Here is a 22,298-nt window from a genome sequence, read left to right as displayed (position 1 = left end):
TCATCAATTCCAAGTCATGAAAATATTAAAAGCAACATTTACAGCTGCAGCGTGCACTAAATATTTTCTTACTTTTCTTATTTCTGTTTTTTTCTAACCACAGTTTATCTCATGCATTGATGTGTGTATTGAGCATGCAAGATCACCAGCTTGACCACAAACAGTTTTAGGACATTCAGTCTGTTGCATGCCTGAATAAAAACACTTGTGGTTTGTGTTCTCGCCTAGCTTTTCACAGCAACTGCAACATCACTGCACCAGGAGCGTCAGTAAAGACCAAGAAGAAGAAGAAGAAACACAGCACTGAGCCTGAAAGCTGATGTACTGTAGGCTGCAAGCAGAATCCTTTATGACCCAGGGATAATTTAATATAAAAAATGTATATCAATATAATAAATGAATCATATTATTAATCATATTATTCACTTTATAAATAATTTTTAACTACATTCAAAAAATAGAAACCTGTTTACCTTTAATATGTTTACTTTAATTAACTTTGATATATTTTTACTACTGTAAACTGGTGTATAAAATCAGGCCGCTTCAAGGCAGACTTTGCACCCTTAACAGAAGTTCAGAAGCTCAAATCACATCAAATCATCAAACGTAATGACAAACGAGAGATGTTTTTCTGAATTTAATACAATCTTTTTTTGTTTTAATATAAATGAACAAGGCTAGATCGGTTAGGAAAATTCTAGCAAATGTACAAGCTAATTGTCATTACAGACCTTGTGACAGTAATTTAGCTTATTGAAAGCTGTATATTAGTGATGAAAACAGCTATTTAGATTCATACAAACAGAAATAATGTATTTATAAACTTGCACCTTTCTGCTGTGGACGCCATCTTGTGGTCAGACGCGGGAACTCATTCGGCAGGTGAACTTTTGTGCTTTCTAGCCGTTGAGTGAACACAAAGTCCCTTAAAAAGCCTTCACATACATCCAAAATAACGAAAACATTAATAAAACTTAATAATATTAAATCTGAAAACAAGAGCAAATGAAAAGTACATAAATATGACTGAACCATGTAGCCTACCAGATGATGATACAAACGGCCATGTGATCTGAAATCGTGCGTAGACCATAGACTGTAAAATATAGGCATAGACATAGAAATTGTGAACGATTTAATTTACTTTCTATTATTTACAATAATAAACTTTTTTTAACTTATATTCCTAATATCTACGTGAGCAGTTAGCACTGTACGTGTAATTAAACAGCATGCACTTACATTGCTTGGGCCACTAATAGAAAATATATGAGTTAATTTTATTATTTTAATTTAATTAATTCCTAAATAGCTGTACATTTTACAAAGTCAAACCTTGTCAAACCAATCTTGCTCATTTAGCATTATTATTACAGTTTCTACATTATTATTACATGACCATTTATGTGAAGCTGCTTTGACACAATCTACATTGTAAAAGCGCTATACAAATAAAGCTGAATTGAATTGAATTGAAGTTTCGTGAATTATAAATTAATTGATTTAAACTTCATTATTATTATTATTATTATTATTATTTTAACTATGTTTATTATTATTATTAATTATTTATTATTTATATGTTGAGATGAGATGAATCGTTTACTCACGTGATTCAGATTGGCGATTCAAATTGTGGTTGCTATAGCAACGCGTGGTATGATTTGACTCCATATATAAACACCGAGACTCGCCGCTATCTGTTGATTGAGGAGAGGCGAATTTCTGAGACATTTGCTGAGGATTACTGTGCTGATACTGCGATTCTTCAAGGAGACCAGAGAATTTCTGACAGAAGACTTTTATTTTACAAGGAGATCGACGCTCAGAGCTGAAATTATTCCTTTTGACACGTTTTGTTGCTCTTTTGTTGTGTTTATTTTGATTTTGATCTTGTTTTTATTGACATTTTTATTGATATTTGATCTTTGTTCTTGTTTTCAGGTTTGCTGGAGTTTGGAGGAGTTTGTCAGATGGGTGAAAACCGCAGTGAGTGTTTTAGTTTTTATTTGTTTATGATCAATCATGATATGATGTTGTGTAATGTTTGGGGAAATGTGATGTAAATAAACTGGTACAAATGAACCCATTTCAACACAACTGTTCCCCGATATAAGTGATCAGATGTCTTTTATTCTCTGTAGATGCAGCTACTAAAGTTAATTGTTGATTAATTCTTATAATCTTATAATAAACGTGATATGTTGTTGTTGTTGTCGTTGTCTCAGGCCGCTCCAGATCCAGGAGTTCTGCTTTCATCCAGGCAGCTGTTCAGGACGTCAGGACACATGATGGTGATGGTGAAACCCAGACCGTGAGCCAAGAGCTTGATGGATTTCTCGCACCTCTGCCTTCCCTGTTGGCCAAATCTGTGTCCACAGATCAGGGTAACAGGAAGAGGAAGCGGCAGAGCGGCAGCCAGCAAACACCAGAAGATGAACGTCCGTCCACCTCATCTAGAAGAGCTCTCAAACGCTCTCGCAGAGGTCAGAATGGCTTTTTGAAGAAGTGATGATGATGTTTCAGTAATGCTCTTTTACAGTTTTCTCTACTGCTGCATGTTTTCTTTGAACACACATTTCTACTGCTCCTCTGTGTTGCAGACGCGTATGCAAAGGGCCCACTGCTGGGAGACGGTGGATTTGGCTCTGTGTTTGCTGGGATGCGCAGGTCTGATGGACTGCCAGTAAGTCGTTTTCTCCGCTCTTCATTCAAACAGCCTTTAGAAATCCTGATCTCAGTAAATGTGATGTGTGAGGATCAGGCAGGTGTGATTTATTATGCTTTATCTGTCTACAGGTCGCCATCAAGTATGTGTCTAAAGAGCGGACACAGAGGAGACTGAGAGTTGTGAGTTCAGTGTGAACCTGTTGTTGTGTTTGATGTTTCATTGGGTTCTGAATCCAATCGTTTGTCCTGCAGGAAGGTCAGGGTCGGCTGCCGCTGGAGGTGGCACTGATGACCCGCGTCAATTCAGCTCCTGCCTGCCCCAACGTCCTGCAGCTGCTAGACTGGTTTGACCGTCCCAGACGCTACATCCTGATCCTGGAGCGTCCGGATCCCTGCCAAGACCTCCAGAGCTTCTGTGAGGAGAACGGCTGTCTGGATGAGGGTCTGGCCAAGAAAGTGCTGGTGCAGCTGATCGCGGCTCTGAAACACTGCGAGAGCCGCGGAGTCCTGCACCGGGACGTCAAGCCAGAGAACCTGCTGATCTCCACAGAGTCCCAGGACATCAAGCTGCTGGACTTCGGCTGTGGAGATCTGCTCAAGCGCTCGGCCTACAAATACTTCGCAGGTGGGTTTGTGTTGCAGAAGGAAACACTCTGTGGATGTTTGTGAGCTTTTGATGATCCACCAAAGGGAATTTGTGTGTGCTGGAGTGTTTTGAACGGGTGTTTGTGTCTCCTTGTGTCTCTCAGGAACGATTCAATACGCTCCACCTGAGTGGTTCTGCAGACAGCGCTACCATGCGGGTCCAGCTACGGTGTGGTCAGTGGGAGTGACCCTCTTCAACATCCTGTGCAACCGTTTCCCCTTCGGAGGCTCACTGAGGGTCACGTCCAGGAGCAAACTGACCTTCCCCATAACTCTGTCAACAGGTAAGAGACTCACTGAGAGATCAGCAGAAGTGTGTTGCTCTGTGTTTCTGAACACGGTGTTGTGTGTATCAGAGTGCCGTCAGCTGATTGGCTGGTGTCTCAGTCCAGCGGCGGCTGATCGGCCCAGTTTGGACGATATTGAGCGCCATCCCTGGTTACAGTGAACAGGTGGCCAGTGACTTGACACTTATCTGAGTGACGCACTCATGGCTTTGATTGTGTTGTTAGGGTCAGTCTGGATTAATGATCTTAATGATTTGTGTAGGGTGAGCAGGAGTCACACAGGAAGTGCAGAGAACTGCTTCCTGATCACCTGCAGAATGAGGAGTGGGCACCTCACTAACTAATGGCCGACTCACCCAGGGCCGGGGCCCCTTTACCTGCACTAAGCCACCGCTTCAGATGACTTTAATGTTAATAGGGATTTTAATAATAAACGTATTATTTAGACAAATAATCCAGGTGTAGTGTCTTCCTAGAGTGACTGGAGAGAGCTCAAATAAAGGGAGAGTTCACACAGAAATCCAGATTTACTCACTGTTTACTCAAACTCAAGCGGTTTCAAATCTTTAAGAGTTTCTTGTTTTCTGTTTTGCACAAAATAAAATGTTTTGAAGAAGCTGAAAACCTGTAACCGTTGACTTTCATAGTAGCAAAAACAAACAAGTCAATGGGTACAGCTTTTCAGCTTTCTTCAAAATATCTTCTTTTGTATTGAACAGAATAAAGAAACTCAAACAGGTTTGGAGCAAGTGAAAGGGAGTTAATGATACAGAATTGTTATTTTGGGGTGAACTATCCATTTAAGTCCTCTTAATGGAGGTTTTCATAATGGTTTTAAAATGAAGATTGCAGCTCTACTGACTGAGGCTAAAGGTGTGATGAAATATTGTTTTGGTTGTTATTCCATTAAATGATCTTATAGATCTATAATATATAAGTTTTGGTGGAGTTGTTGTGGTAATTTGCCCACAGTAGCAGTAAAACCTCTGAAATGGTGTACACATCTGATGATCTAAGACCTAGTTTTTTGTTTTTTTAATATTAGGAATGTTCAGAGCTCTGTTAGATGTACATTTGCATTCTACATTTCTGTTGTTGTAGCAGGGAGATGTTTGTTTTGTGGCATGAAAAGAGTTTAAGAACTTCAGTTTTAGCTGGGAGTACTACTGCATATGCACTCATGTGATTGGCTTAAATTATATTAAACTGAGAGACCCAGAAACAACACTGAGTCCTTTCTGAGACTGCAAGTCAAATATTCTGAAAAAAACATTTAACCTTTCTTAAATGTATTTACATTTTTAATCATTAAAAACTTACAATATTAGAATCAATGAAAATAGGATGCAGATGCCAGAACATTGTCATTAACACTCTTTTGAATCATATTTCTACTAAAGAACAATGACTTTAGTTTACTCTACTTTACATTCTGCTGGTTCTGACATTAGAATAAATACTGAAGTCTGAACTCTGAGCTCTTTCATTCCTCTGCCTTTGTTGCTGTGTGGAAGGCATGTCTAATGAAGCATAACACACTTCATCACCAGCCTGAAACAGAATATATTTAATTAAAATAAGAAACAAATAAATAAACAAATAAATATATTATATTATATTGATGTAATTTATGTTGCTGCTAAACTATTGCGAATAATATATATTAAAATTATTCTCAAAATGTGCTCATACTGTACCTCAACATGTCTGTTCTCAGCCCCAGAACCTACAGAAACTTAACAAAAGATAAGAATAATTTACATTTTATAATTTGAGATATACATTTTTTACGAATAGCTGATGACCTGTAGTTTTCTTCTGACAGAGGCAGTAGACGCAGATGGAGAAGAGGAGAACACACACCGAACACACACCGAACAGCAGATTCCAGCAGAAAACACACTCTGATGCAGGTGATGTGGAGGTGCTGTTAAACCGTTCAGCACAAGGAGACTCTTGCTCTAAAATGAACAACAGGCCATTATTAAAGTGAATATATATTTAGTTATTATATTCATTTTATTTTATCTTTACTGATTACACACAATAATGAAAAATATGAGTTTAACACGGATGAATTTGCTAAAAGTGGTTGGAAAATCAGAAGTTAAAGATTCTAATATTAAATACACTATAAATCATCGTTTTACAAAATATAATGAATTTGCTGTTAATTTAATTTAAAGTATTATTAGAAACTAAGATACACTTTAAAAACTAATTATAAACACTTATTTTACTAATATACTTTATTAAATATACATTATTTCTGTATTTGAAGTCGGACTATGGCTGCAGGATTGTGTTGCTTAATTATTTGCAGGACTTTGCATTAATTATCGATAAAATTCATTCAAATAATATTAAAATAATAAAACTTTAGGTAAACATGTAAACTTATCATTAAAGCACAGCTATATTATGAAGAGATAAACTATAATTGACACTAATATTAGCTGTAATCCATAATCATCAAAATGAACTGAAATAAACACTTGAAATAAATTATTCTGAGTGTAATGAATGATTAAATAATTCCCCAGCACGGTTTAATTGAGAAAATATCTTTTGCAACACATTTTTAAACATAATATGTTAAATAAATAATCTCTAATAACTCATGACACAATATTTTAATAGTTATTTTACAAGACACTAGTATTCAGCTTAAAGTGCAGTTTAAAGGCTTAACTGGGTTAATTAGGTTAACTAAAGTTAGTTTAATTTAGGCAAATCATAGGACAACAGTGTTTGGTTCTGTAGCCAAAAAATAAAAAATAAATAAAAATCTTACAGGGCTAATAATAATGTGCTTAATTTTTTGTTTGTTTTTATCAAAAACTGTTTTCACTTCAGCCAAACTGAAAAATAAACTTCACTGATCTGATAAGATCTCTTAGATCATTGTCACAAAGCACAGATTTTCCATTAGGCTTTCTTTAGTCTTGTGTATTGATTAATGTGCGCGAGGGCAACTATTGGTTTAATGAGGGAGTTTTCTGAGAGATGAAGAGCTGTAAAGTGAGTGTTCAATTACAAAAAGAAATGATTATACAAACTCAGTGTTTCCTTTTATTAACATTGACAAAACCGTATTACTTTAAAAGAAATATGATTATCAAAGCATGTCTTAGAGCGAATAAGCCCAACAGGTTTTTTATGTAATCGCCTTTTATCTTAATTTATATATAAAATAAATGTTTAATTAGTAATCACTACTGATGGGTTAGATTTTCAATATTCAATATTGTTCAGTAATTATTCAGCAGTAATTAAACATCTCTGTAGCATTTCCTCCTGCAGATGTGGTTCAGTCAGTTCAGCACTGCAGGGAGCTGTCCATTGTGCTGAATTTACTCCACACTAAACTCTCTTCTCACATTAAATTCATTATAAGTGTCTGATCAGTGAACAGGATACTGTCATTTCTCAACAACTAAAGAAGGTCTAATGTAGAAATTAAAAGATAATAGGAAATACAGCAGATGGATTTGCTTTATGAAAGGAAATTTTGTTGAATGATTATTACAATTTGGTTTAAATGTTGAATGTTGCACTCGTACATGTTGCATTGCTCTGCTCTTCTTTAAATAAATCAAACCTCAGTTGTGTGCTGTTTACACTGTCTCTGATTCATGGCACGTATTTTAATAAATCAGACTTTTGCATCTTCAGTTTCTCATCAATTCCAAGTCATGAAAATATTAAAAGCAACATTTACAGCTGCAGCGTGCACTAAATATTTTCTTACTTTTCTTATTTCTGTTTTTTTCTAACCACAGTTTATCTCATGCATTGATGTGTGTATTGAGCATGCAAGATCACCAGCTTGACCACAAACAGTTTTAGGACATTCAGTCTGTTGCATGCCTGAATAAAAACACTTGTGGTTTGTGTTCTCGCCTAGCTTTTCACAGCAACTGCAACATCACTGCACCAGGAGCGTCAGTAAAGACCAAGAAGAAGAAGAAGAAACACAGCACTGAGCCTGAAAGCTGATGTACTGTAGGCTGCAAGCAGAATCCTTTATGACCCAGGGATAATTTAATATAAAAAATGTATATCAATATAATAAATGAATCATATTATTAATCATATTATTCACTTTATAAATAATTTTTAACTACATTCAAAAAATAGAAACCTGTTTACCTTTAATATGTTTACTTTAATTAACTTTGATATATTTTTACTACTGTAAACTGGTGTATAAAATCAGGCCGCTTCAAGGCAGACTTTGCACCCTTAACAGAAGTTCAGAAGCTCAAATCACATCAAATCATCAAACGTAATGACAAACGAGAGATGTTTTTCTGAATTTAATACAATCTTTTTTTGTTTTAATATAAATGAACAAGGCTAGATCGGTTAGGAAAATTCTAGCAAATGTACAAGCTAATTGTCATTACAGACCTTGTGACAGTAATTTAGCTTATTGAAAGCTGTATATTAGTGATGAAAACAGCTATTTAGATTCATACAAACAGAAATAATGTATTTATAAACTTGCACCTTTCTGCTGTGGACGCCATCTTGTGGTCAGACGCGGGAACTCATTCGGCAGGTGAACTTTTGGGCTTTCTAGCCGTTGAGTGAACACAAAGTCCCTTAAAAAGCCTTCACATACATCCAAAATAACGAAAACATTAATAAAACTTAATAATATTAAATCTGAAAACAAGAGCAAATGAAAAGTACATAAATATGACTGAACCATGTAGCCTACCAGATGATGATACAAACGGCCATGTGATCTGAAATCGTGCGTAGACCATAGACTGTAAAATATAGGCATAGACATAGAAATTGTGAACGATTTAATTTACTTTCTATTATTTACAATAATAAACTTTTTTTAACTTATATTCCTAATATCTACGTGAGCAGTTAGCACTGTACGTGTAATTAAACAGCATGCACTTACATTGCTTGGGCCACTAATAGAAAATATATGAGTTAATTTTATTATTTTAATTTAATTAATTCCTAAATAGCTGTACATTTTACAAAGTCAAACCTTGTCAAACCAATCTTGCTCATTTAGCATTATTATTACAGTTTCTACATTATTATTACATGACCATTTATGTGAAGCTGCTTTGACACAATCTACATTGTAAAAGCGCTATACAAATAAAGCTGAATTGAATTGAATTGAAGTTTCGTGAATTATAAATTAATTGATTTAAACTTCATTATTATTATTATTATTATTATTATTTTAACTATGTTTATTATTATTATTAATTATTTATTATTTATATGTTGAGATGAGATGAATCGTTTACTCACGTGATTCAGATTGGCGATTCAAATTGTGGTTGCTATAGCAACGCGTGGTATGATTTGACTCCATATATAAACACCGAGACTCGCCGCTATCTGTTGATTGAGGAGAGGCGAATTTCTGAGACATTTGCTGAGGATTACTGTGCTGATACTGCGATTCTTCAAGGAGACCAGAGAATTTCTGACAGAAGACTTTTATTTTACAAGGAGATCGACGCTCAGAGCTGAAATTATTCCTTTTGACACGTTTTGTTGCTCTTTTGTTGTGTTTATTTTGATTTTGATCTTGTTTTTATTGACATTTTTATTGATATTTGATCTTTGTTCTTGTTTTCAGGTTTGCTGGAGTTTGGAGGAGTTTGTCAGATGGGTGAAAACCGCAGTGAGTGTTTTAGTTTTTATTTGTTTATGATCAATCATGATATGATGTTGTGTAATGTTTGGGGAAATGTGATGTAAATAAACTGGTACAAATGAACCCATTTCAACACAACTGTTCCCCGATATAAGTGATCAGATGTCTTTTATTCTCTGTAGATGCAGCTACTAAAGTTAATTGTTGATTAATTCTTATAATCTTATAATAAACGTGATATGTTGTTGTTGTTGTTGTCGTTGTCTCAGGCCGCTCCAGATCCAGGAGTTCTGCTTTCATCCAGGCAGCTGTTCAGGACGTCAGGACACATGATGGTGATGGTGAAACCCAGACCGTGAGCCAAGAGCTTGATGGATTTCTCGCACCTCTGCCTTCCCTGTTGGCCAAATCTGTGTCCACAGATCAGGGTAACAGGAAGAGGAAGCGGCAGAGCGGCAGCCAGCAAACACCAGAAGATGAACGTCCGTCCACCTCATCTAGAAGAGCTCTCAAACGCTCTCGCAGAGGTCAGAATGGCTTTTTGAAGAAGTGATGATGATGTTTCAGTAATGCTCTTTTACAGTTTTCTCTACTGCTGCATGTTTTCTTTGAACACACATTTCTACTGCTCCTCTGTGTTGCAGACGCGTATGCAAAGGGCCCACTGCTGGGAGACGGTGGATTTGGCTCTGTGTTTGCTGGGATGCGCAGGTCTGATGGACTGCCAGTAAGTCGTTTTCTCCGCTCTTCATTCAAACAGCCTTTAGAAATCCTGATCTCAGTAAATGTGATGTGTGAGGATCAGGCAGGTGTGATTTATTATGCTTTATCTGTCTACAGGTCGCCATCAAGTATGTGTCTAAAGAGCGGACACAGAGGAGACTGAGAGTTGTGAGTTCAGTGTGAACCTGTTGTTGTGTTTGATGTTTCATTGGGTTCTGAATCCAATCGTTTGTCCTGCAGGAAGGTCAGGGTCGGCTGCCGCTGGAGGTGGCACTGATGACCCGCGTCAATTCAGCTCCTGCCTGCCCCAACGTCCTGCAGCTGCTAGACTGGTTTGACCGTCCCAGACGCTACATCCTGATCCTGGAGCGTCCGGATCCCTGCCAAGACCTCCAGAGCTTCTGTGAGGAGAACGGCTGTCTGGATGAGGGTCTGGCCAAGAAAGTGCTGGTGCAGCTGATCGCGGCTCTGAAACACTGCGAGAGCCGCGGAGTCCTGCACCGGGACGTCAAGCCAGAGAACCTGCTGATCTCCACAGAGTCCCAGGACATCAAGCTGCTGGACTTCGGCTGTGGAGATCTGCTCAAGCGCTCGGCCTACAAATACTTCGCAGGTGGGTTTGTGTTGCAGAAGGAAACACTCTGTGGATGTTTGTGAGCTTTTGATGATCCACCAAAGGGAATTTGTGTGTGCTGGAGTGTTTTGAACGGGTGTTTGTGTCTCCTTGTGTCTCTCAGGAACGATTCAATACGCTCCACCTGAGTGGTTCTGCAGACAGCGCTACCATGCGGGTCCAGCTACGGTGTGGTCAGTGGGAGTGACCCTCTTCAACATCCTGTGCAACCGTTTCCCCTTCGGAGGCTCACTGAGGGTCACGTCCAGGAGCAAACTGACCTTCCCCATAACTCTGTCAACAGGTAAGAGACTCACTGAGAGATCAGCAGAAGTGTGTTGCTCTGTGTTTCTGAACACGGTGTTGTGTGTATCAGAGTGCCGTCAGCTGATTGGCTGGTGTCTCAGTCCAGCGGCGGCTGATCGGCCCAGTTTGGACGATATTGAGCGCCATCCCTGGTTACAGTGAACAGGTGGCCAGTGACTTGACACTTATCTGAGTGACGCACTCATGGCTTTGATTGTGTTGTTAGGGTCAGTCTGGATTAATGATCTTAATGATTTGTGTAGGGTGAGCAGGAGTCACACAGGAAGTGCAGAGAACTGCTTCCTGATCACCTGCAGAATGAGGAGTGGGCACCTCACTAACTAATGGCCGACTCACCCAGGGCCGGGGCCCCTTTACCTGCACTAAGCCACCGCTTCAGATGACTTTAATGTTAATAGGGATTTTAATAATAAACGTATTATTTAGACAAATAATCCAGGTGTAGTGTCTTCCTAGAGTGACTGGAGAGAGCTCAAATAAAGGGAGAGTTCACACAGAAATCCAGATTTACTCACTGTTTACTCAAACTCAAGCGGTTTCAAATCTTTAAGAGTTTCTTGTTTTCTGTTTTGCACAAAATAAAATGTTTTGAAGAAGCTGAAAACCTGTAACCGTTGACTTTCATAGTAGCAAAAACAAACAAGTCAATGGGTACAGCTTTTCAGCTTTCTTCAAAATATCTTCTTTTGTATTGAACAGAATAAAGAAACTCAAACAGGTTTGGAGCAAGTGAAAGGGAGTTAATGATACAGAATTGTTATTTTGGGGTGAACTATCCATTTAAGTCCTCTTAATGGAGGTTTTCATAATGGTTTTAAAATGAAGATTGCAGCTCTACTGACTGAGGCTAAAGGTGTGATGAAATATTGTTTTGGTTGTTATTCCATTAAATGATCTTATAGATCTATAATATATAAGTTTTGGTGGAGTTGTTGTGGTAATTTGCCCACAGTAGCAGTAAAACCTCTGAAATGGTGTACACATCTGATGATCTAAGACCTAGTTTTTTGTTTTTTTAATATTAGGAATGTTCAGAGCTCTGTTAGATGTACATTTGCATTCTACATTTCTGTTGTTGTAGCAGGGAGATGTTTGTTTTGTGGCATGAAAAGAGTTTAAGAACTTCAGTTTTAGCTGGGAGTACTACTGCATATGCACTCATGTGATTGGCTTAAATTATATTAAACTGAGAGACCCAGAAACAACACTGAGTCCTTTCTGAGACTGCAAGTCAAATATTCTGAAAAAAACATTTAACCTTTCTTAAATGTATTTACATTTTTAATCATTAAAAACTTACAATATTAGAATCAATGAAAATAGGATGCAGATGCCAGAACATTGTCATTAACACTCTTTTGAATCATATTTCTACTAAAGAACAATGACTTTAGTTTACTCTACTTTACATTCTGCTGGTTCTGACATTAGAATAAATACTGAAGTCTGAACTCTGAGCTCTTTCATTCCTCTGCCTTTGTTGCTGTGTGGAAGGCATGTCTAATGAAGCATAACACACTTCATCACCAGCCTGAAACAGAATATATTTAATTAAAATAAGAAACAAATAAATAAACAAATAAATATATTATATTATATTGATGTAATTTATGTTGCTGCTAAACTATTGCGAATAATATATATTAAAATTATTCTCAAAATGTGCTCATACTGTACCTCAACATGTCTGTTCTCAGCCCCAGAACCTACAGAAACTTAACAAAAGATAAGAATAATTTACATTTTATAATTTGAGATATACATTTTTTACGAATAGCTGATGACCTGTAGTTTTCTTCTGACAGAGGCAGTAGACGCAGATGGAGAAGAGGAGAACACACACCGAACACACACCGAACAGCAGATTCCAGCAGAAAACACACTCTGATGCAGGTGATGTGGAGGTGCTGTTAAACCGTTCAGCACAAGGAGACTCTTGCTCTAAAATGAACAACAGGCCATTATTAAAGTGAATATATATTTAGTTATTATATTCATTTTATTTTATCTTTACTGATTACACACAATAATGAAAAATATGAGTTTAACACGGATGAATTTGCTAAAAGTGGTTGGAAAATCAGAAGTTAAAGATTCTAATATTAAATACACTATAAATCATCGTTTTACAAAATATAATGAATTTGCTGTTAATTTAATTTAAAGTATTATTAGAAACTAAGATACACTTTAAAAACTAATTATAAACACTTATTTTACTAATATACTTTATTAAATATACATTATTTCTGTATTTGAAGTCGGACTATGGCTGCAGGATTGTGTTGCTTAATTATTTGCAGGACTTTGCATTAATTATCGATAAAATTCATTCAAATAATATTAAAATAATAAAACTTTAGGTAAACATGTAAACTTATCATTAAAGCACAGCTATATTATGAAGAGATAAACTATAATTGACACTAATATTAGCTGTAATCCATAATCATCAAAATGAACTGAAATAAACACTTGAAATAAATTATTCTGAGTGTAATGAATGATTAAATAATTCCCCAGCACGGTTTAATTGAGAAAATATCTTTTGCAACACATTTTTAAACATAATATGTTAAATAAATAATCTCTAATAACTCATGACACAATATTTTAATAGTTATTTTACAAGACACTAGTATTCAGCTTAAAGTGCAGTTTAAAGGCTTAACTGGGTTAATTAGGTTAACTAAAGTTAGTTTAATTTAGGCAAATCATAGGACAACAGTGTTTGGTTCTGTAGCCAAAAAATAAAAAATAAATAAAAATCTTACAGGGCTAATAATAATGTGCTTAATTTTTTGTTTGTTTTTATCAAAAACTGTTTTCACTTCAGCCAAACTGAAAAATAAACTTCACTGATCTGATAAGATCTCTTAGATCATTGTCACAAAGCACAGATTTTCCATTAGGCTTTCTTTAGTCTTGTGTATTGATTAATGTGCGCGAGGGCAACTATTGGTTTAATGAGGGAGTTTTCTGAGAGATGAAGAGCTGTAAAGTGAGTGTTCAATTACAAAAAGAAATGATTATACAAACTCAGTGTTTCCTTTTATTAACATTGACAAAACCGTATTACTTTAAAAGAAATATGATTATCAAAGCATGTCTTAGAGCGAATAAGCCCAACAGGTTTTTTATGTAATCGCCTTTTATCTTAATTTATATATAAAATAAATGTTTAATTAGTAATCACTACTGATGGGTTAGATTTTCAATATTCAATATTGTTCAGTAATTATTCAGCAGTAATTAAACATCTCTGTAGCATTTCCTCCTGCAGATGTGGTTCAGTCAGTTCAGCACTGCAGGGAGCTGTCCATTGTGCTGAATTTACTCCACACTAAACTCTCTTCTCACATTAAATTCATTATAAGTGTCTGATCAGTGAACAGGATACTGTCATTTCTCAACAACTAAAGAAGGTCTAATGTAGAAATTAAAAGATAATAGGAAATACAGCAGATGGATTTGCTTTATGAAAGGAAATTTTGTTGAATGATTATTACAATTTGGTTTAAATGTTGAATGTTGCACTCGTACATGTTGCATTGCTCTGCTCTTCTTTAAATAAATCAAACCTCAGTTGTGTGCTGTTTACACTGTCTCTGATTCATGGCACGTATTTTAATAAATCAGACTTTTGCATCTTCAGTTTCTCATCAATTCCAAGTCATGAAAATATTAAAAGCAACATTTACAGCTGCAGCGTGCACTAAATATTTTCTTACTTTTCTTATTTCTGTTTTTTTCTAACCACAGTTTATCTCATGCATTGATGTGTGTATTGAGCATGCAAGATCACCAGCTTGACCACAAACAGTTTTAGGACATTCAGTCTGTTGCATGCCTGAATAAAAACACTTGTGGTTTGTGTTCTCGCCTAGCTTTTCACAGCAACTGCAACATCACTGCACCAGGAGCGTCAGTAAAGACCAAGAAGAAGAAGAAGAAACACAGCACTGAGCCTGAAAGCTGATGTACTGTAGGCTGCAAGCAGAATCCTTTATGACCCAGGGATAATTTAATATAAAAAATGTATATCAATATAATAAATGAATCATATTATTAATCATATTATTCACTTTATAAATAATTTTTAACTACATTCAAAAAATAGAAACCTGTTTACCTTTAATATGTTTACTTTAATTAACTTTGATATATTTTTACTACTGTAAACTGGTGTATAAAATCAGGCCGCTTCAAGGCAGACTTTGCACCCTTAACAGAAGTTCAGAAGCTCAAATCACATCAAATCATCAAACGTAATGACAAACGAGAGATGTTTTTCTGAATTTAATACAATCTTTTTTTGTTTTAATATAAATGAACAAGGCTAGATCGGTTAGGAAAATTCTAGCAAATGTACAAGCTAATTGTCATTACAGACCTTGTGACAGTAATTTAGCTTATTGAAAGCTGTATATTAGTGATGAAAACAGCTATTTAGATTCATACAAACAGAAATAATGTATTTATAAACTTGCACCTTTCTGCTGTGGACGCCATCTTGTGGTCAGACGCGGGAACTCATTCGGCAGGTGAACTTTTGGGCTTTCTAGCCGTTGAGTGAACACAAAGTCCCTTAAAAAGCCTTCACATACATCCAAAATAACGAAAACATTAATAAAACTTAATAATATTAAATCTGAAAACAAGAGCAAATGAAAAGTACATAAATATGACTGAACCATGTAGCCTACCAGATGATGATACAAACGGCCATGTGATCTGAAATCGTGCGTAGACCATAGACTGTAAAATATAGGCATAGACATAGAAATTGTGAACGATTTAATTTACTTTCTATTATTTACAATAATAAACTTTTTTTAACTTATATTCCTAATATCTACGTGAGCAGTTAGCACTGTACGTGTAATTAAACAGCATGCACTTACATTGCTTGGGCCACTAATAGAAAATATATGAGTTAATTTTATTATTTTAATTTAATTAATTCCTAAATAGCTGTACATTTTACAAAGTCAAACCTTGTCAAACCAATCTTGCTCATTTAGCATTATTATTACAGTTTCTACATTATTATTACATGACCATTTATGTGAAGCTGCTTTGACACAATCTACATTGTAAAAGCGCTATACAAATAAAGCTGAATTGAATTGAATTGAAGTTTCGTGAATTATAAATTAATTGATTTAAACTTCATTATTATTATTATTATTATTATTTTAACTATGTTTATTATTATTATTAATTATTTATTATTTATATGTTGAGATGAGATGAATCGTTTACTCACGTGATTCAGATTGGCGATTCAAATTGTGGTTGCTATAGCAACGCGTGGTATGATTTGACTCCATATATAAACACCGAGACTCGCCGCTATCTGTTGATTGAGGAGAGGCGAATTTCTGAGACATTTGCTGAGGATTACTGTGCTGATACTGCGATTCTTCAAGGAGACCAGAGAATTTCTGACAGAAGACTTTTATTTTACAAGGAGATCGACGCTCAGAGCTGAAATTATTCCTTTTGACACGTTTTGTTGCTCTTTTGTTGTGTTTATTTTGATTTTGATCTTGTTTTTATTGACATTTTTATTGATATTTGATCTTTGTTCTTGTTTTCAGGTTTGCTGGAGTTTGGAGGAGTTTGTCAGATGGGTGAAAACCGCAGTGAGTGTTTTAGTTTTTATTTGTTTATGATCAATCATGATATGATGTTGTGTAATGTTTGGGGAAATGTGATGTAAATAAACTGGTACAAATGAACCCATTTCAACACAACTGTTCCCCGATATAAGTGATCAGATGTCTTTTATTCTCTGTAGATGCAGCTACTAAAGTTAATTGTTGATTAATTCTTATAATCTTATAATAAACGTGATATGTTGTTGTTGTTGTTGTCGTTGTCTCAGGCCGCTCCAGATCCAGGAGTTCTGCTTTCATCCAGGCAGCTGTTCAGGACGTCAGGACACATGATGGTGATGGTGAAACCCAGACCGTGAGCCAAGAGCTTGATGGATTTCTCGCACCTCTGCCTTCCCTGTTGGCCAAATCTGTGTCCACAGATCAGGGTAACAGGAAGAGGAAGCGGCAGAGCGGCAGCCAGCAAACACCAGAAGATGAACGTCCGTCCACCTCATCTAGAAGAGCTCTCAAACGCTCTCGCAGAGGTCAGAATGGCTTTTTGAAGAAGTGATGATGATGTTTCAGTAATGCTCTTTTACAGTTTTCTCTACTGCTGCATGTTTTCTTTGAACACACATTTCTACTGCTCCTCTGTGTTGCAGACGCGTATGCAAAGGGCCCACTGCTGGGAGACGGTGGATTTGGCTCTGTGTTTGCTGGGATGCGCAGGTCTGATGGACTGCCAGTAAGTCGTTTTCTCCGCTCTTCATTCAAACAGCCTTTAGAAATCCTGATCTCAGTAAATGTGATGTGTGAGGATCAGGCAGGTGTGATTTATTATGCTTTATCTGTCTACAGGTCGCCATCAAGTATGTGTCTAAAGAGCGGACACAGAGGAGACTGAGAGTTGTGAGTTCAGTGTGAACCTGTTGTTGTGTTTGATGTTTCATTGGGTTCTGAATCCAATCGTTTGTCCTGCAGGAAGGTCAGGGTCGGCTGCCGCTGGAGGTGGCACTGATGACCCGCGTCAATTCAGCTCCTGCCTGCCCCAACGTCCTGCAGCTGCTAGACTGGTTTGACCGTCCCAGACGCTACATCCTGATCCTGGAGCGTCCGGATCCCTGCCAAGACCTCCAGAGCTTCTGTGAGGAGAACGGCTGTCTGGATGAGGGTCTGGCCAAGAAAGTGCTGGTGCAGCTGATCGCGGCTCTGAAACACTGCGAGAGCCGCGGAGTCCTGCACCGGGACGTCAAGCCAGAGAACCTGCTGATCTCCACAGAGTCCCAGGACATCAAGCTGCTGGACTTCGGCTGTGGAGATCTGCTCAAGCGCTCGGCCTACAAATACTTCGCAGGTGGGTTTGTGTTGCAGAAGGAAACACTCTGTGGATGTTTGTGAGCTTTTGATGATCCACCAAAGGGAATTTGTGTGTGCTGGAGTGTTTTGAACGGGTGTTTGTGTCTCCTTGTGTCTCTCAGGAACGATTCAATACGCTCCACCTGAGTGGTTCTGCAGACAGCGCTACCATGCGGGTCCAGCTACGGTGTGGTCAGTGGGAGTGACCCTCTTCAACATCCTGTGCAACCGTTTCCCCTTCGGAGGCTCACTGAGGGTCACGTCCAGGAGCAAACTGACCTTCCCCATAACTCTGTCAACAGGTAAGAGACTCACTGAGAGATCAGCAGAAGTGTGTTGCTCTGTGTTTCTGAACACGGTGTTGTGTGTATCAGAGTGCCGTCAGCTGATTGGCTGGTGTCTCAGTCCAGCGGCGGCTGATCGGCCCAGTTTGGACGATATTGAGCGCCATCCCTGGTTACAGTGAACAGGTGGCCAGTGACTTGACACTTATCTGAGTGACGCACTCATGGCTTTGATTGTGTTGTTAGGGTCAGTCTGGATTAATGATCTTAATGATTTGTGTAGGGTGAGCAGGAGTCACACAGGAAGTGCAGAGAACTGCTTCCTGATCACCTGCAGAATGAGGAGTGGGCACCTCACTAACTAATGGCCGACTCACCCAGGGCCGGGGCCCCTTTACCTGCACTAAGCCACCGCTTCAGATGACTTTAATGTTAATAGGGATTTTAATAATAAACGTATTATTTAGACAAATAATCCAGGTGTAGTGTCTTCCTAGAGTGACTGGAGAGAGCTCAAATAAAGGGAGAGTTCACACAGAAATCCAGATTTACTCACTGTTTACTCAAACTCAAGCGGTTTCAAATCTTTAAGAGTTTCTTGTTTTCTGTTTTGCACAAAATAAAATGTTTTGAAGAAGCTGAAAACCTGTAACCGTTGACTTTCATAGTAGCAAAAACAAACAAGTCAATGGGTACAGCTTTTCAGCTTTCTTCAAAATATCTTCTTTTGTATTGAACAGAATAAAGAAACTCAAACAGGTTTGGAGCAAGTGAAAGGGAGTTAATGATACAGAATTGTTATTTTGGGGTGAACTATCCATTTAAGTCCTCTTAATGGAGGTTTTCATAATGGTTTTAAAATGAAGATTGCAGCTCTACTGACTGAGGCTAAAGGTGTGATGAAATATTGTTTTGGTTGTTATTCCATTAAATGATCTTATAGATCTATAATATATAAGTTTTGGTGGAGTTGTTGTGGTAATTTGCCCACAGTAGCAGTAAAACCTCTGAAATGGTGTACACATCTGATGATCTAAGACCTAGTTTTTTGTTTTTTTAATATTAGGAATGTTCAGAGCTCTGTTAGATGTACATTTGCATTCTACATTTCTGTTGTTGTAGCAGGGAGATGTTTGTTTTGTGGCATGAAAAGAGTTTAAGAACTTCAGTTTTAGCTGGGAGTACTACTGCATATGCACTCATGTGATTGGCTTAAATTATATTAAACTGAGAGACCCAGAAACAACACTGAGTCCTTTCTGAGACTGCAAGTCAAATATTCTGAAAAAAAACATTTAACCTTTCTTAAATGTATTTACATTTTTAATCATTAAAAACTTACAATATTAGAATCAATGAAAATAGGATGCAGATGCCAGAACATTGTCATTAACACTCTTTTGAATCATATTTCTACTAAAGAACAATGACTTTAGTTTACTCTACTTTACATTCTGCTGGTTCTGACATTAGAATAAATACTGAAGTCTGAACTCTGAGCTCTTTCATTCCTCTGCCTTTGTTGCTGTGTGGAAGGCATGTCTAATGAAGCATAACACACTTCATCACCAGCCTGAAACAGAATATATTTAATTAAAATAAGAAACAAATAAATAAACAAATAAATATATTATATTATATTGATGTAATTTATGTTGCTGCTAAACTATTGCGAATAATATATATTAAAATTATTCTCAAAATGTGCTCATACTGTACCTCAACATGTCTGTTCTCAGCCCCAGAACCTACAGAAACTTAACAAAAGATAAGAATAATTTACATTTTATAATTTGAGATATACATTTTTTACGAATAGCTGATGACCTGTAGTTTTCTTCTGACAGAGGCAGTAGACGCAGATGGAGAAGAGGAGAACACACACCGAACACACACCGAACAGCAGATTCCAGCAGAAAACACACTCTGATGCAGGTGATGTGGAGGTGCTGTTAAACCGTTCAGCACAAGGAGACTCTTGCTCTAAAATGAACAACAGGCCATTATTAAAGTGAATATATATTTAGTTATTATATTCATTTTATTTTATCTTTACTGATTACACACAATAATGAAAAATATGAGTTTAACACGGATGAATTTGCTAAAAGTGGTTGGAAAATCAGAAGTTAAAGATTCTAATATTAAATACACTATAAATCATCGTTTTACAAAATATAATGAATTTGCTGTTAATTTAATTTAAAGTATTATTAGAAACTAAGATACACTTTAAAAACTAATTATAAACACTTATTTTACTAATATACTTTATTAAATATACATTATTTCTGTATTTGAAGTCGGACTATGGCTGCAGGATTGTGTTGCTTAATTATTTGCAGGACTTTGCATTAATTATCGATAAAATTCATTCAAATAATATTAAAATAATAAAACTTTAGGTAAACATGTAAACTTATCATTAAAGCACAGCTATATTATGAAGAGATAAACTATAATTGACACTAATATTAGCTGTAATCCATAATCATCAAAATGAACTGAAATAAACACTTGAAATAAATTATTCTGAGTGTAATGAATGATTAAATAATTCCCCAGCACGGTTTAATTGAGAAAATATCTTTTGCAACACATTTTTAAACATAATATGTTAAATAAATAATCTCTAATAACTCATGACACAATATTTTAATAGTTATTTTACAAGACACTAGTATTCAGCTTAAAGTGCAGTTTAAAGGCTTAACTGGGTTAATTAGGTTAACTAAAGTTAGTTTAATTTAGGCAAATCATAGGACAACAGTGTTTGGTTCTGTAGCCAAAAAATAAAAAATAAATAAAAATCTTACAGGGCTAATAATAATGTGCTTAATTTTTTGTTTGTTTTTATCAAAAACTGTTTTCACTTCAGCCAAACTGAAAAATAAACTTCACTGATCTGATAAGATCTCTTAGATCATTGTCACAAAGCACAGATTTTCCATTAGGCTTTCTTTAGTCTTGTGTATTGATTAATGTGCGCGAGGGCAACTATTGGTTTAATGAGGGAGTTTTCTGAGAGATGAAGAGCTGTAAAGTGAGTGTTCAATTACAAAAAGAAATGATTATACAAACTCAGTGTTTCCTTTTATTAACATTGACAAAACCGTATTACGTTAAAAGAAATATGATTATCAAAGCATGTCTTAGAGCGAATAAGCCCAACAGGTTTTTTATGTAATCGCCTTTTATCTTAATTTATATATAAAATAAATGTTTAATTAGTAATCACTACTGATGGGTTAGATTTTCAATATTCAATATTGTTCAGTAATTATTCAGCAGTAATTAAACATCTCTGTAGCATTTCCTCCTGCAGATGTGGTTCAGTCAGTTCAGCACTGCAGGGAGCTGTCCATTGTGCTGAATTTACTCCACACTAAACTCTCTTCTCACATTAAATTCATTATAAGTGTCTGATCAGTGAACAGGATACTGTCATTTCTCAACAACTAAAGAAGGTCTAATGTAGAAATTAAAAGATAATAGGAAATACAGCAGATGGATTTGCTTTATGAAAGGAAATTTTGTTGAATGATTATTACAATTTGGTTTAAATGTTGAATGTTGCACTCGTACATGTTGCATTGCTCTGCTCTTCTTTAAATAAATCAAACCTCAGTTGTGTGCTGTTTACACTGTCTCTGATTCATGGCACGTATTTTAATAAATCAGACTTTTGCATCTTCAGTTTCTCATCAATTCCAAGTCATGAAAATATTAAAAGCAACATTTACAGCTGCAGCGTGCACTAAATATTTTCTTACTTTTCTTATTTCTGTTTTTTTCTAACCACAGTTTATCTCATGCATTGATGTGTGTATTGAGCATGCAAGATCACCAGCTTGACCACAAACAGTTTTAGGACATTCAGTCTGTTGCATGCCTGAATAAAAACACTTGTGGTTTGTGTTCTCGCCTAGCTTTTCACAGCAACTGCAACATCACTGCACCAGGAGCGTCAGTAAAGACCAAGAAGAAGAAGAAGAAACACAGCACTGAGCCTGAAAGCTGATGTACTGTAGGCTGCAAGCAGAATCCTTTATGACCCAGGGATAATTTAATATAAAAAATGTATATCAATATAATAAATGAATCATATTATTAATCATATTATTCACTTTATAAATAATTTTT

General features: G+C 36.3%; 4 protein-coding genes and 1 long non-coding RNA gene across 15 annotated transcripts in view; 4 read left to right on the top strand and 1 right to left on the bottom strand.

The window, feature by feature from the left end:
• Nucleotides 1-22,298, bottom strand: part of rufy3 (RUN and FYVE domain containing 3) — an 881,807-nt gene that overhangs the window by 296,041 nt on the left and 563,468 nt on the right. The window lies entirely within an intron of this gene.
• The window catches only part of LOC148679708 (uncharacterized), an 890,299-nt gene that overhangs the window by 699,198 nt on the left and 168,803 nt on the right, over nt 1-22,298 (top strand). The gene's annotated exons all lie outside the window — the stretch shown is intronic.
• Nucleotides 229-7,605, top strand: LOC147844131 (serine/threonine-protein kinase pim-3-like). 4 transcript variants are annotated; one of them, XM_087254055.1, is made up of 9 exons: nt 229-321; nt 1,948-1,992; nt 2,232-2,489; nt 2,607-2,689; nt 2,803-2,853; nt 2,926-3,298; nt 3,423-3,602; nt 5,431-5,518; nt 7,513-7,605. In XM_087254055.1, exons 2-8 carry the CDS (start codon nt 1,977-1,979, stop codon nt 5,511-5,513), a joined length of 1,044 nt encoding a protein of 347 aa, XP_087110181.1. In that variant the 5' UTR covers nt 229-321; nt 1,948-1,976; the 3' UTR covers nt 5,514-5,518; nt 7,513-7,605. The 4 variants fall into 4 exon arrangements, with proteins under 4 accessions (XP_087110181.1, XP_087110180.1, XP_087110179.1 ...); XM_087254053.1 differs by lacking the exons at nt 229-321; nt 5,431-5,518; nt 7,513-7,605 and adding exons at nt 571-885; nt 3,675-3,770; nt 3,868-4,057; XM_087254056.1 differs by lacking the exon at nt 229-321 and adding an exon at nt 870-885.
• Nucleotides 7,513-14,512, top strand: LOC147844130 (serine/threonine-protein kinase pim-3-like). Of its 3 annotated transcripts, none has more exons than XM_087253996.1 (8): nt 7,513-7,605; nt 9,232-9,276; nt 9,519-9,776; nt 9,894-9,976; nt 10,090-10,140; nt 10,213-10,585; nt 10,710-10,889; nt 12,718-14,512. In XM_087253996.1, exons 2-8 carry the CDS (start codon nt 9,261-9,263, stop codon nt 12,798-12,800), a joined length of 1,044 nt encoding a protein of 347 aa, XP_087110122.1. In that variant the 5' UTR covers nt 7,513-7,605; nt 9,232-9,260; the 3' UTR covers nt 12,801-14,512. The 3 variants fall into 3 exon arrangements, with proteins under 3 accessions (XP_087110122.1, XP_087110121.1, XP_087110120.1); XM_087253994.1 differs by lacking the exons at nt 7,513-7,605; nt 12,718-14,512 and adding exons at nt 10,962-11,057; nt 11,155-12,109 and having other exon boundaries at nt 8,835-9,276; XM_087253995.1 differs by lacking the exon at nt 7,513-7,605 and having other exon boundaries at nt 8,649-9,276.
• On the top strand, nt 14,800-22,272 carry LOC147844129 (serine/threonine-protein kinase pim-3-like). 6 transcript variants are annotated; one of them, XM_087254018.1, is made up of 9 exons: nt 14,800-14,892; nt 16,516-16,560; nt 16,803-17,060; nt 17,178-17,260; nt 17,374-17,424; nt 17,497-17,869; nt 17,994-18,173; nt 20,003-20,090; nt 22,085-22,272. In XM_087254018.1, exons 2-8 carry the CDS (start codon nt 16,545-16,547, stop codon nt 20,083-20,085), a joined length of 1,044 nt encoding a protein of 347 aa, XP_087110144.1. In that variant the 5' UTR covers nt 14,800-14,892; nt 16,516-16,544; the 3' UTR covers nt 20,086-20,090; nt 22,085-22,272. The 6 variants fall into 6 exon arrangements, with proteins under 6 accessions (XP_087110144.1, XP_087110141.1, XP_087110140.1 ...); XM_087254014.1 differs by lacking the exons at nt 14,800-14,892; nt 20,003-20,090; nt 22,085-22,272 and adding exons at nt 15,142-15,456; nt 18,246-18,341; nt 18,439-18,628; XM_087254017.1 differs by lacking the exon at nt 14,800-14,892 and adding an exon at nt 15,269-15,456.

This window comes from Danio rerio, chromosome 5 (assembly GCF_052040795.2).
Source record: "Danio rerio strain M-AB ecotype USA chromosome 5, GRCz13ab, whole genome shotgun sequence".
NCBI classification, from domain to species: domain Eukaryota; kingdom Metazoa; phylum Chordata; class Actinopteri; order Cypriniformes; family Danionidae; genus Danio; species Danio rerio.
This window is presented reverse-complemented; position numbering and strand designations above follow the sequence as displayed.